General features: G+C 38.6%; 1 protein-coding gene across 4 annotated transcripts in view; it reads right to left on the bottom strand.

Annotated features, from left to right (window-relative positions):
- cacnb2 (calcium voltage-gated channel auxiliary subunit beta 2) overlaps positions 1-13,367 on the bottom strand; it is a 64,946-nt gene extending 51,579 nt beyond the window's left edge. For 2 of the 4 annotated variants that reach the window (XM_023326642.1, XM_014468591.2), the window contains exons 1-2: positions 12,995-13,367; positions 11,651-11,743 (exon numbers count right to left, since the gene is read on the bottom strand). In XM_023326642.1, coding sequence (XP_023182410.1) covers positions 11,651-11,743; positions 12,995-13,078 — 177 coding nt within the window. In that variant the 5' untranslated portion in view covers positions 13,079-13,367. Of the gene's footprint in view, positions 1-1,453; positions 1,670-11,650; positions 11,744-12,994 lie in introns of those variants that run through there. The other 2 variants (XM_005798566.2, XM_023326644.1) reach the window with 2 other exon arrangements.
- Between the last annotated feature and the right edge of the window lie 786 nt (positions 13,368-14,153).

The following is a 14,153-nucleotide window of genomic DNA, read 5'->3' as shown; positions in this document are numbered from 1 at the left end:
GAAGTGGACAAAAATTCTTGAAAAAACAATTGTTAATAAACTTGTGGAAGAATATCCAAAACATTTGACCCAAATCATACATTTTAAGATGTGATTCGAGGGACTATCTCAGCTCCATTTCTCATCTGGTTTCAAGTGTTTATAGCATTAATTTTGTTAACTTTAATGCTATTTGAAGGACAGAAATAAGTGATCAGTTGTGAGGAAAAGAAATCTCCATCCTTACTTTTTATCCTGAACTGGTCAAGAAGTTACATTTATATTAACATCTTAAGTGCATCAAAGAATGTAATTATTAGCATTTTCATTGATTAAAGCAGATTACATGTTCATAGTAAAAACACTGAACAGCAGTAATAGCACCATTACATTTAAAGCCTTTTTAAAGTCTATTATGCCTTTCCAACACTTCAAATCCCAAAACCAGGTGTAGAATAAAGCTGAACAAAACACTACAATTAAAAACCAAGTATGAATCCATGTGCACTTTGTTATCCCAGTTTAAGCCTGTTTTATGAGATGGGAACACAGTGTTCCTGTACTCAAAGAACTACTGTCTCCAATGTTGAAATGACTCATGTTAGGCAATATGTTAAGAAAATTCAGCATTACTAAAATGTAATCATTGTCTCAATAATGTTAGGACATTATGTCTGTGTACAATAGTTTTGTTAATGCCTTTGCACTGCGCACACTTGCTTTCATGCGAGTATAAGTTAAAAAGCATAACGACGCCATCTAGTGGTGAACTCAACCAGTGTGAATAATTCTTCTCTGCAGTCGAAAAGCATTGGGTGAAAATCATCTACCGCTCCAATTTAGAGAACAGAAGCAGAAAATATTTCTTTCCACAGAGAATACAAGTTAAAGCACTTAGAGAATCTACTAAAATGATGAAAGACTGATTTAAGCGTATAAATCTCTATAGAATGACTGTTTGGAACAAATTGCCATATGACATTTCTAATTTTAGACACCAGCAAAACAAATAACAATAAACCAGCAGTGGCCAATAAAGTGACAGTGTCAACTGAGCTTGTCTCTGTAATAATTAAACATGAAGCCATTGTGTTCAAACATGTCACTATCTCAGTTCTCTGTGCAAACCCTAGAATAAATACAGAATAAAACATTTATGATGTCTGGCTGGATGCTGGAAACTTTCAGCATACAGCAAGTGGGAAAAAAAACAACTCGACTAAATGATGCAGCATTTTGGACTCTTTCAAAATACAATCTAAAAATCGCAGAGCAGTGATTAAATCAAGAAGGAAAGCTGGTGCTTTGAAGCATGTTCTCCAATGAATTATTCACACAGCAAACCTTATGTTAGACTGTTATTTGAAAGAAAACAGATTATTAATTTGCACAGGATGCCCACTGTTGCCTTCATCGTGTTTTTATTCTTTCCTCGCGCCCCTGTGATAAATCAGGATCAGAGCATTAAACTCACATATGGAAGCTCTGCTCTCCGGCGATGGCCCAGCCCACAGCACGGCATGAAGGGGACCAGGGAGGGGAGGAATGGGTGGCCGTCTCACAGACTCCTCATCAGGCAGAGGCGTTTTAAACACTCAGCCTAGATCCATGCGTGCAGACTTGATCCACAGCGTAGCGGACCACCAAAACACACACAAATGCCAAGGACATACACTGCAGGAGTGAGACAAGAGAGTACAGGACTGTCCTACTCACTAATCCCCTCACCCTCTCCCCCCCTAGTTCGGATGATTCAGAAAGTCAGATTGTGATCCTCCCCTGCCGACCCATCTCCAGACTGTTGCAGCAGGGCTCCCGCCGTCCGCCAGCGAGTTGCACGCCTAAACTGTTTACCCCACGCCAGAATCTGTCCACGCTCCAGCACATCTTTTGTGCTGCCAAATTCTCTGCAGCACTGCTGTGCTGTGGCAGTCACAGGCTGGCACGTTGTTTTAGCTGCAAGTAGATTTTGACCCACTCATTGCACACAAGTTTCTTCTCAGCAGCAAGGGGGATGGAGGTGGAGTTCCAAGTGTCCTTGACAGACCAATGTACGAGTCACTACGCCTCACTGGTTCACAACATACACACACTGGCTTTGTGAAGTTACTTTTTTGTCCCGATAGCGCCTGCGTCATCACTCGGTTCTGATTTGCAATGCAACAGTTTTCATGCATTCAGGTGTGGATGATGGGGGCAGACTGAGACGAGACATGCTGGCTTAAAAGGCTGGACTCTGCCTTGATGTTACAAAGAAGCAAAAGAGAGCAGAGCCGCAGCCCATCTACGCTTATGCACCAGAGGGAAGTCATTTGCACACTTTAGTTGTGACTGTAGAAGCACTGTTTTAATAACACACACTCTTGTCTTTCCTCCCAAACGAAGGACTTTCTATTGGATAGTTGGTGATAGACAAAAATCATTCATTCTCTCCTTGTTTCAGGGCTTGAAGACATACAGTGCTCTGCTAAATTATTCCTGCCCCCTTAAAATTGGTCCCATTTGCCACATCACAACAACAAATTTCAATTGTAGGAGACTTTTGTCTACATATACTTTCAATAAGATGCATCTTTCATGAGATGCTAAATCTTTCCATAAATAAATCATCTCATAAATTTGAATCAGGAGCTAGTCTTAAATTAACTTTGATCATGAGCAGAACAACAACCCAGTCTCTTTTCTAACAAAAAATGTAATTCACCTGCCAGCAGAAATTGCTTCATATTACTGGAGAGTTTTAGAGGTGGCTGCTATATTAGTAAATTCTGGTGTTACGGGAACTGCTCTTTTATAAACATACAGTAAATAATTAATAATCACTCAGAGCATGAAAGCTGGAAAAGACTATTTGAATAATTGTTTCACATTTTCTTGTGGAAGTGGCTAAAATTTCGTTTTGCAAATATCTGGTCGGTACATCCTAGTCCAACTATTAATTAAAAACAAATAATAAATGCTTTTGAAACAACATTTAAACAAGGCAGATATGGTAAATTAATTATAAGCAGAAAAAAAGAAAAGTTTAAATTTTATCTTAGTCTGAAAACAGTTACTTCACATTTGATCATGGACATGTCAATTGTTGTGGTGATGATCTCCATTCTCTGTGTCATCACACAATCTGATGTTCACTATAGAAAGGTAGCTTGAGAGCAGGCTTTTTGCTGCTATTCCTCAGAATTTACTGTTTGAAACAGTCTACTTTTTATTTAAACTGATCTAAAGTTCAAGCAACAATCTCCATTCAGACAAGAATAAATGGCTTCCTAATAATAATGCGGCACTCATCCAGGGCCAGCAGGTGGCATTGCCATATAAACTGGAACTTAAAAAAGACAAGTGATCAAAATTCAGAGCACAGCTACTGAAAATGTTCAGCTGTGAGCGCTTCTGGCTTTTGTAGCAAGAAGGTCCTGGATTCTAAACCTGGACAAAAGCCTTTTCTTCCTGTTCATGATTGGATTATCTCTTGGTACTCCAGTTTTTGCAACTGGAATTTGAAGGGAAGTTAAAATAATCTTTTTTAATCAAATACACTGCTTAATGTGAATATCTGTGTTAAATCTTTCCAGGCGTATTAAAAAAAAGGTAAACTAAAAATATTTTGTTGTCTGTAGTACAAAACAAAGATTAGTGAATTAGGGTGCGATGTGATTGTGATTTGAGCTCAACTCAGTTTTCCTCATTAATAATATAGGTTGTGGTTTTTGCCAAAGAAAATAAAAACAAGTACAATAATTTTTCTCTCTCTCTCTTAAATCTGGGTATTTCTTTTCTTATGAGAATTTCTGCTCCGACATCAGTGAACAAAACGCACACCGTCAGTTGACTGTCAGTTGTGACAGTTCGTGCTCATCCATGACAGTATATCAGTATCTATATATTTCTCCAGGTCTGACAAACACCAAATCTAACAGAAACCTGGCAACATCGTTCATCAGGGCCAAAGCTTCCTGCAGCCAGTATTTCATGGGCTGACATGCGTCTGCTGTGATGAAAAGGCGTCATTATAAACAGAACTGCAGACCTTACAGTGAGAGGGGAGCATTATATCAGCTAACCTGTCAGAGCCCTTAACTGTTAAGACATAATCATCACTCAGCAAGTGGTGCCAATAAGAATTCTGGAGAGCAACATCACAGAAAAAAAAGCTTTCATTTTAATCACAATTACATTTTTTTTTTTAGAACTTAAAGGATGCATTTACTCCTGCTTTGGGTTTTGCTCATTACATACAATAAACAAACTCAGTCTAATCATGGTAGTAATAAAACAGTTAAGATGTGTTTATTTCTCTCTGTACAATGATGACAGCATCAATTAATCACTCAGGCAGCAGGAGCAGGTTTTTAATACATGGAAACAAGTTAATTAAATTACTCCATTTTCTGATTAAAAACACCACATCGACGTAATTAAACATGCTTGTTATGGATCAGTGCGAGAGGTTCAGCTTTTCTATGCATAACATGTTTTTCATGGACTTTGTTTTCTCTAGTAGCTTGTTTGAAATGTTTTGATAAATTGTAATAGCCCGCACTTGTTTAGTACTTCAATACGATGGCTCATTCACCCACTAGGTGGAGAGCTACAAGGTAGCCACAGTTACTCTGGGGCGGACTGACGGAAGTGAGGCTACCATTGAATTAACCACCACCAGCCTTCAGGGCAGGCGAAGTGTATTGCACAAGGACACAACAGTAATGATGAATGGAGCAGTGGTTTGAACCAGCAACTCCACTGTTTTCTATGACATTACATGAAGTGGCAGAATACTGGCAAATTCCAAAAATCGTGTTGATTCTCTGTTTCTGAACAACTTGATCTTACTGGATTTCTCATTTTGATGGAGATTTTGACAAGTTAAAGACTGAACCCTTAAAAAAAACATTGTTAAAAACAATATATGAAACTTTCCAAGCTGGACAGTAGTAAATAAACATTCCTTCTAGGTTGATTTAACTATTAAGGAAACATAGCAAGTTCCAACAAGACCTTCAGCAAGTTAAACTTCAAAGAGTGCCATTTTTTCCTTCCCAAGATCTATTATACTGAGTAGATTAGGCAAATTAAGCTTAGTTAAGCAAGTCCCAAGCCCTTAAAAATCCTTCATAAAATGCTAAAGCTGCCTCAATGGTCTAACAGCAGTCTACAAACTTTATACTAAGCCCAACAAAGTTGGTCATTACACATTTCAAACAAGTTTTGAGTGCCTTATAAAAGGACTATTTTGAAAAAAAACCAAATCAAAATTCTTTTAATAACCCGTTGTGTTTCCAATAGATTTCTCTCACGCTCACTTTTGCTCTACGTACTAAAAATCTGTTAATTTCTGCCATAAAGTGATTAAGTGATTTTGTTTTCCTACGCTGTCCTCTACTCCGGTGTCCCCCTCCTTTCCCTGTGCTGCTAATTCCTCATAAGAGTGGGGCTGTTACTGCTGTGCTCCACTCTCAAGTGTTTCCAATCACTACGTCAGGCAACAAGCTTAGAGGACCAGCATGACTTCTCAGCGTTGCCAGATTGTCCAACTTCGTTGAAGTCATCCAACGTTAGTCACTATGCTGCAAGTGTCCTCCTGTGACTGACTTTGTGTCTTGCTGTATTGTAGAAAATTCATCCTGTTGGCCTTCATTGGATTTCCAAATAGCTTCTTCAGGATGCAATAGCAAAACCTGCATGGGAAGTTCACCCTCACCTATAAAGCACCAACGAAGATTTGCAACAAAGTTCAAGTTAGCACGGATCAGACACTCATCCGAGCTCAGCTGTTCATCACCTACATTGGCTACCTGTGAATCTAAAGCCAATCACAGCATCTAAGCATCACAACTGGAATACCACAGAATTATTCACATACCATAACTCTGATCTCCATCTGCATTGATCTCTTCCACAAACCTCTGAACACCAACCTCAAAACATTCCTGCATAATTCAATTCAACAATAAAATACCTTATGTAGTCAACTACACAAGTGCATTCCTGCATTTAGGTAAAAAAAATGTTACAGTATTAGGTTTTCACTATAAAATGTAATTAATGTTTGTGCTCTTTTATCTTTGCAACAGTTAAGTTAAACTGATTGTTTCATAGTGTTCCCCACATCCTCTTTCCTCTGACTGACACATATCAGGCATACAAGAAAGAAGGTCAGCATTTCCCTCGGGGGATTTTTCTGGATGAAAACAAAAGATAAAAATGGCCACTATCCCAGTTTTTTAAAAGTTTTATGAAAATAAACAAAACTCTCTTAGCATTTACTTCAGAGTTTCATTAGATTAAACTTTTGCCCTCTAAACTATGTTTAGCTTCCCCTTCCTATGAGACACTTTTGGATCAAACATGTTTGCTTTAGGTCACAGAGACTTAAGAGCTCCCTAGATATTAACAAATCTTCAATGAACCTCCTCCTGTTACATTTGTACCAAAGATAGGAGCTCTGCAGTAACCTAACAACCAGCTAATAGGTTTTAAACTAGTAAATAATTGAATTTATCTCAAACTGGTTCAAAAATTCCTGTATAATTTAAAGATGAGCCATTTTCAATACAAATATATTGTAGAGACTACAAATTTGTGATATTATGAAACTGCTTCCAAATAATATTTAAAATTGCTCTTTGTATAACTGATATTTCACAGTAAACTTCCACAAAGGTCTTTTTGAAAGTAACTGATTTGGACATAAAACTGTAAGCACAAAACCTAGGAATAAAATCAGCAGCTAACCACAGTGAGTTCCTCTAACTCACAGCACTCTTTCCCGATCCAGATGCTGAACTGCTGGAGGACTAAGCTGCATTAGCCAAGCTACTGGCTCTTGCCCAGCAGTGCAGGAAGCCAAACTCTAACAGAGCCGTTTGCAACCCAGACGAAACTGAAGATGGGTGTAGGCTCTGTGTGGTAACACTGGAAAAAATGCAAGATGATGTAGATCCTACAAAAAATAAACACAAATTTGGATCACTGTGCAAAAAATTCAATAAAAAGAAGAACCAAAAAAATATAGAGAGCTTTAATCAACTTTAAAAAGTTGATTAAAGTTTTAAAAACTGAATCAAGATTTTTTTTTAACTGATAAAGACTAACTGTATCCTCCACAAGTAAGCTTGCACAAAGCATTACAAGAACATGAAATTCTATTACATCGCATCAACAACATGAGTCAAGAAAACAAAAGAAATGGTATGACATCTTATATACAGAGGTACGATTCTGAACAGGTTATGCAGTGTAGGTTTCATTCACATTTTAAGGTGTTCGACAATATTCAGATTATATACTAGCAATGCTATATTTTACCACTAGATGTCAGTCTTGTGCCACTGTGACAAATGATAAAAGTGTCCACAGCATCTTCAAGACGTCTCACTTCTGTTCTAAAATCCACAAAGATTTTGGTGAGAGAAATTAACTTCTAATCACAGAATATAAATTACCATTTGGAGTTAACACAGTCCAGAAAATAGAGAGAAGCGCATAAAGAAAGAATAGAAAAGTTTGAACAACGTTTATTGCTAAATGTGGTAGAATAAGTAAAATTACAACCCAGTAATGCTGTAGATGGAATCCTGAGATGTTTGTAAAATGATGGAGTGAAAGAAGCAGGAGGCGGGCAACAGAAAGTGGAAGTGGGCAACTTGAAGCAATCATTTACATCTACATAACAAGAGTGGGAAGAAGCAAGAGGTTAATTATGACGTAATGTTCAGTTACATAAAAATCACTGATTGAACTGTGTTTCTGTATCCTCTTTCATACTGTCTAAAGCTTCTCTATAGCTGCTTGTTCTGTTGGGGAGGGGGTTGCTATGCTTCTGGAGAGGCATAGGGGTGAGAAGGGAGTATTTTAGAGAATTAATCAAATAAAGCAAATAAAATCAACATGAGATTGCTACTTCTACTTATGGTGTAAACTAAAAAGATCACAGCATATGATTAATTGATAAATATAAGGTCTGAATGATACTTTTGTATTTATAAACTGATCTGTTGAGAGCAGACAAACTGACATCTTAAGATAGAAGTAAATAAATAGAGATAAATATAGCCTACAAAAAGGCTGACATGACAACATTTTTCTGCTTTAAAAGGTCAGTCATTTTCTTAATCACTGCAAATGGCAACAACCTAATAGCTCACAGTACAGCAAAGTATCTATTTGGATTTTGTTTGTTTTGCTCTCCGTTTCTGTGTGTCTGGTTTATTAGCTCTGCTTTAAGAGAGGGGGCATATAATGAGAGTCTAGATCAGATTCAGGAAGCTTTATACAAAAGTAGAAACTGAAAATAGATTAGCTTACAGATGTATAATGTGTAATGGACTCACCCGCTAAAGAAAAATGACTATGTGCCACAGGGGTAGATCGTAGTTTCCACTGTTGATCACAAATAAGGATTCAAGTATTTATGAGCAACAACTATGTGAAGCTATGTATATCTTACACAGTTAAGGATTTGAGCTGCAGACCCTGAATATTGCATAATTGGCACTACTGCTGTAGCGTAGCGCTAATTTGTGGCACTGCCAGAGTTTTTCCAGATCCTTGCCAGCAAGTGTAATTTCACAAAAAATGTTAATATTACACAAGACTAATTAAAAGCTGGCTGTTTACAGACCTATCTACGAACATACAAATGTGACATTCCTTGCCTTAATCAAAGACAACACTAGAGTAGTCTTACCTCGGCGAAAGAGAAAATATGAGATAAAAGTCAATTATGCATTTCATATGAAAATCAAACTTCAAAACCCAGGAGGAAGAGTCAAGAGGAGGCCATGTCATATCTGATGTCTACTGAGTTTTATCGTTTCTAACCATCTGCCACATTAGTGAATTTCATGCTTCCCTCTACTCACAAGCTTTCTTGTGAATTTTACTTTCCAGTAGGACTTGGAACCTGTCCATGCAGTCAAATATACCGACAACAACTTTAAGAGTATGTCTGTCTGTCTGTCTGTCTGTGTGTGTGTGTGTGTAGGGGTGTGTAGGCAGGGGTGTGAGGGTGTGTGTCTGTAATTAATCTGTGTGACATAGAAGCTTCACTAATGAACTAAATAAACATTATGGTGATATTTTAATTGATTAAAAGTTTAAATGTACAGGAAATATCCAAAATAATTACATAATTTTAGCCCTTTTACTTCTCACAGTCACTTTTCAGGCTTTCTATAAGTTTCACAGCTTCAACAGACCATTAGTAACATTTTACCGACCAGAGGGACAATGTAGTAGTCAGAGTACTATGGTTCTTTATATTGTTGAACCTATTAAAAAAAAACAACTTTGTATGCATTTATAGTAAAGTTGGTGACAATTACTTTGATTAGCTCTTACTTGCACTTAAGAATTGAGTCAACCACTGTCAGCACCGACATAGTCCTTGTCAGGGAAGCTATGGTACCGATCTCCAATGATCAATCATTGAGAAGCAGGTAAAACCTGTGCATGTTGCCATTCCAAACCAGACACACAGTCAGTTCTGAAAGCAGTTTAGGGAAAATCAAAGTTGGAGTACTAGGAGAGGATATGACTGCTCTATAAGATCCAGATTTGGACCAGGACCTGCTGGTTTCAAGATTTCCTGTATAAAGACAAAACTTCCTTATGAGTCCATGATAAATATTTGTGCAGTGTGCAGAACTGAAACAAGGTACCTTAAAAAAATGGATGGGCAAGCCAGTAACACGCAAGGCTACATTCTGGTACCTTGCACTTGACAAGTGATTGCCAAAGCTCGACTCAATTTAAATAGCAAACTACACTGCAAAAGGGACTAAAGCCCTTCAGCACATCTAAAAACAGGCAGATGCTTCAAAGAACACAGTTCCACAGCAAAACTAATCCACCTCCACAAAAATATCAAACCATTTACCTCTGGATGTTTACATTTTCTACCAAATCTGAGTCAGTGTTGCCCTGCTCCCCTCTCAATGGAGCGGTGAGCTCTAGTTAAACGCTGACCCCGCTACTCCCACGGCTGAGCAGTCATGTCTGGCATGGCCCTGCATCCTTCCCAGCCTCCTCCACACTTCCCCCAGGGCATCGGGACATGACCACAGGGAGCATCTCTCATCCTCTCTCTCGCAACCAGCTCTCTGTCTCTCAGCATGAGTAATTCTGTCCTTCAGGAGCTGTTCGTGAGAAGTTAGCGGATGTTGCAGCTGATGCTTGGGGCTGTACGGGATCGATCAAACAGCGACGCATACGAGATGTTCTGAAGACACCTACAGGTCCAAAACATTTATAAAGTGCAGAAATAAAAGGTCAGACAGGAAGTAGAAACATTATTTCAAACTCTTGATTACTGGCAAGTTGTTATATCTCCGTTCAAAAAAGACAAGAAGACTGATTTGTGTCACTCAATCCAAGATGGCGCAAGTTTTGTACCGTTTTCTTCTTTGTACAAAAAGGAGAACTATAATTCACAACAAATAAAAGGAAGAATAAGGTCAGAGCTGCCACCACAGCTGAATAACAGTGTTTACATTATCATCCAAACAGAGGGGAGGTTACGGGAAAGCTTGCTATTTCTGGGATCATCCTGCAGCAAATATGTAAAGGAGGATATTTTTGTTCAGCATGCAAGGTCCTCGCTGACCTCATCTTCACATCCCTGTGCTAATAGACAGCCACATCTTCCTTTAGATGATGGTGTAAGAAAGTAAAGAGATGACCAATATCTGCCCACTTAAGAGGTTACTCTGACTGCAGGGAAAATCCTCATTTAGGAAAAGGACTGTGGGAATGGGAATGAGCTCCCAGGGGTGGTGGTGGTACAATCCGGCAATTTCTTACTAAGCAGCTTCTCTGAAGCATTGAGACGAAGCAGATGGCCGTCTAGGAGGTGCCATTTTGTTCTGATCTGCTCCGGCTTCCCGTCTCTCTGCCGCCGCCGTGCCAAAGACAAGACAACCCATGCCTCCTCCAAAAAAGGCAGAACTATTCAGCAGTGTGCATCCTCATCCCGACCTGTCCTGTCCCTTTGCAGGTCAGCTCAACAAAGAGCAGGCTCATTAAATATGTTCCTCTCAGGGTCTGCTTTGTAACAAGCCGCTCAGTTGAAGCTTCAGCCACACCAGAATGCAGCTAAGATGAGCGACTTCCACTCAACGCAATGTACCCAGAGGTGTTTACAGAAGCCTTTCGCTGCTGTGCACATCTTCTCCATGATGGATGATGATGACTGAGGTTGAGCTCTTAAGCTAAATTGCTTTTGCTGTCAATTTGTTTACAAAAATCTCAGACACACACACAAACACGAGTGTTAGACTCCAAAGGAAAAGAAAATGTATACAAGACATCAAAGTGCATCTCATTGAACGCTTAAGTGCGGGGTTACTATGCAGTCCGGAAACGTAAGGAATCTGATTTCCGCTCTGGATAAACACAAGGAAACGAATTATGGAGAAAAAAATGTGTATTTCCAGATTTATTATGTGTAAACTTATATCAGTCCATCCATCGCCTTACATTCTGTGTTTTTGCAGTTCAGTGGGAATGAAAACAAGGTGGTACCTAATTAATGGTGACAAACACAAAGTTTGTGTACAAAATAATGGAAACTTGTCCCCAGGTGTTGGAAAAACACAGATCAAAAGTACCCACTATATGCAAACTGAAAATGTCAAAAGGGTTTTAAAATAAAACTTAATGCCGTAGTTACCTGCCGAACAAGGCTGTTTGTTGTAGTGTCAGAAGAAGTGCTGCCGTCGGATCCTTTAAACCGACCTTTTCTCCTGGCTCCTTTGCCTTGAGTCTGAAGAGACAAAATGACACATAATTAAAGAAATATTTCTCCAACAAAATGAAAAGTGTCAAACCAAAAACAGGTCTCGGGTATAAGAGATAGAAAATGCCATCTTCAGGGGTAACTGCTTGAGAGTTTATCCTCAGATGTGGTTGTACACATACTATTTTAAATAACCCATCAAATCGCTGTTAACTCAATAATAAAATTGTTTTCTCTCAGGTGTAACATTCGTTCAATTTCACAGAATGACGGCAATTATGTGGGTTGTCCACTTTCTCTGCAGCAAGATGAAGGAAAAGTAGCCTGGAGCGCAAATGCTCATATGTTGTCATTAGCAACTGAATAACAGACATTTATTTCCAGCCTGCCTTTCAGTCTAGCTCACTCCCCTGGGACATGTTAAATATGCATATAAAACGAGAACACAGAGAACTGCTCCTCAATAGCCCCACTTCAGCTCATTATCATGAGAACAAGCGCAGACAACAAATATATAAGAAAATAATATATACCGGTAATCAACTAACCTGTGTTAAAACTGAAGATATTTGGAAAAAAAATGTCACAAACATATGAACAAACCAGTAGCAAGAGTTGAAATTTAGAAAATAAATAAATAATTTAAAGATCAATCTTACAGTGCAATTTGGCTAGAAAAAGTAATTATTGTAGTAATAACTTTTTGAATAGGCTGACCTCTTTTGTTTTTTTGTTTGCTTTTTTTTTGTTGTTGTTGTTTGGAAAATGCATTTCTGCTCAGAATATCAATTAAGACAGGGGGTAACCCAACCTGCAGCTAAAATACACCAGAATTTTAAATAATAGTTGTGAACCTTTAACATCCGCCAGTCAGATAATCAGACTCTGTTTTTATTGCACTTCTCAAACAGACAAATATTGCAAGTGTGTTTTACAGACGTGAAAAAAACAAACTAGAATTGATTAAATACAGATAAGTAAAAAAAAAATTGTATAGTGAAGACGAAAAGAAGCACTGGAAAAATCTAAACATTTTCTACATAAACTTAAGTAACCAATAACAGAAAATGTGATCCAAACTAAATTACTAATACTACACAATCAAATAGATCATTTAAATGACGTATTGCACAAATACATTTGACACATCGCCAGTATTTAAATTTAAGAACGTTTTCACCAATAAGAAAAACGGAATTAGACAGGTGAGTTGTTAACGTTTTTCGATAAACACTAAAACAGCAGGAAGTTAGATTACTTTAAATTAAAACAACTTACTTGAAGCATCGGGTGTTCCAGAGTCTCCATGTGACTTTCCGGAGGGTTTTCTGCTTTAGCTTTGGGGCTATTGTTGACGACCATTACATCACTTCATAAAAGCAATGAAGAACCCTCTTTTTCTTGGAGAAACACCCCACTTGCGGCCAAGACGAACGCAAACGCGCATGCCTAACACGTGTATGCTGAGCAGAGCAGAGGAGAGGAGCTGCTTGTTGCTCAGCTCTCAGCGCCAATCTTCAAGTTTGACTCGGCAGGGTTAGAGGAGGAGCCTCTCGGATTCCGATGCCGGTGATGATGTGACTCCTCGTTTATTTTAGCCTTCAGCATCACAGAGCCTCTTGATCAGCGCTCCCCTTCCCACACGGGCGGAAAGAGCGCGCTGCTGTCGCTCCGTGCGCCCTGTCCTCCACCGCCAACACCCAGCCTCCTCACACTTTCACGGGATGAACTTAAATCACAGAGTTCCTCCAAAAGAGGCAAGTTTAACATTAATTCGTAAGATTATAAAGAGCCTCGTCAAGGAGTAACATGTTTACAGGGAACAAAAATGCTTTAATTGTATTGCATGATTTGTGTAATGTGCTTCGTCTAAAGCAATAGTATTCATTTTGTCACAATACGGCTTCAAGCTTCAATGTATTTTGAGATTATGTGGCAGTCAGACCAACACAAAGTAGTGTACGAACGTGGAGGTGAAGTTACAATGTGGCTTTAAATTGCATACATGTAATTTAAAGTGTTAAATTTTATATATAAATTGTCACTCAATGTTGTAGGGCCCTCTTCTGCTGAAACTGCACAAGTCCTTTGGAGCGTCCGCTTGCTTTGTACTTCCGGGTGAAGACATGTTTTTCCCGGTCTGTATGACGGTGGTTTCAAACTGCAATCCTCCCAAGTCCAGAGACCTGTAACTTTTAGATGTGTCCATTGTCCTTTACATTTGAATAAAATGGTAAAACAGCCTCACTAGCATGTAGTCAAGATTTACAGAACACTGCTAATGAGCTGATATTGAAGCCAGGTGTGCTAAAGTCCCTTCAGGTCAGGACAGGAGTTTGAGACCAATGCTTTAAGACAAACTCAGCTAGTGTGTCTTTGAAAGAGTCTTTGAGCATAATTTTTAGCTTACTTATTCTCAATTAGTCTTTGAGAAAAA

Source organism: Xiphophorus maculatus, chromosome 21, assembly GCF_002775205.1.
Source record: "Xiphophorus maculatus strain JP 163 A chromosome 21, X_maculatus-5.0-male, whole genome shotgun sequence".
Classification (NCBI taxonomy): Eukaryota; Metazoa; Chordata; class Actinopteri; order Cyprinodontiformes; family Poeciliidae; genus Xiphophorus; species Xiphophorus maculatus.
The sequence above is the reverse complement of the archived record's forward strand: the minus strand, read 5'-3'. Positions and strand labels throughout refer to the sequence as shown.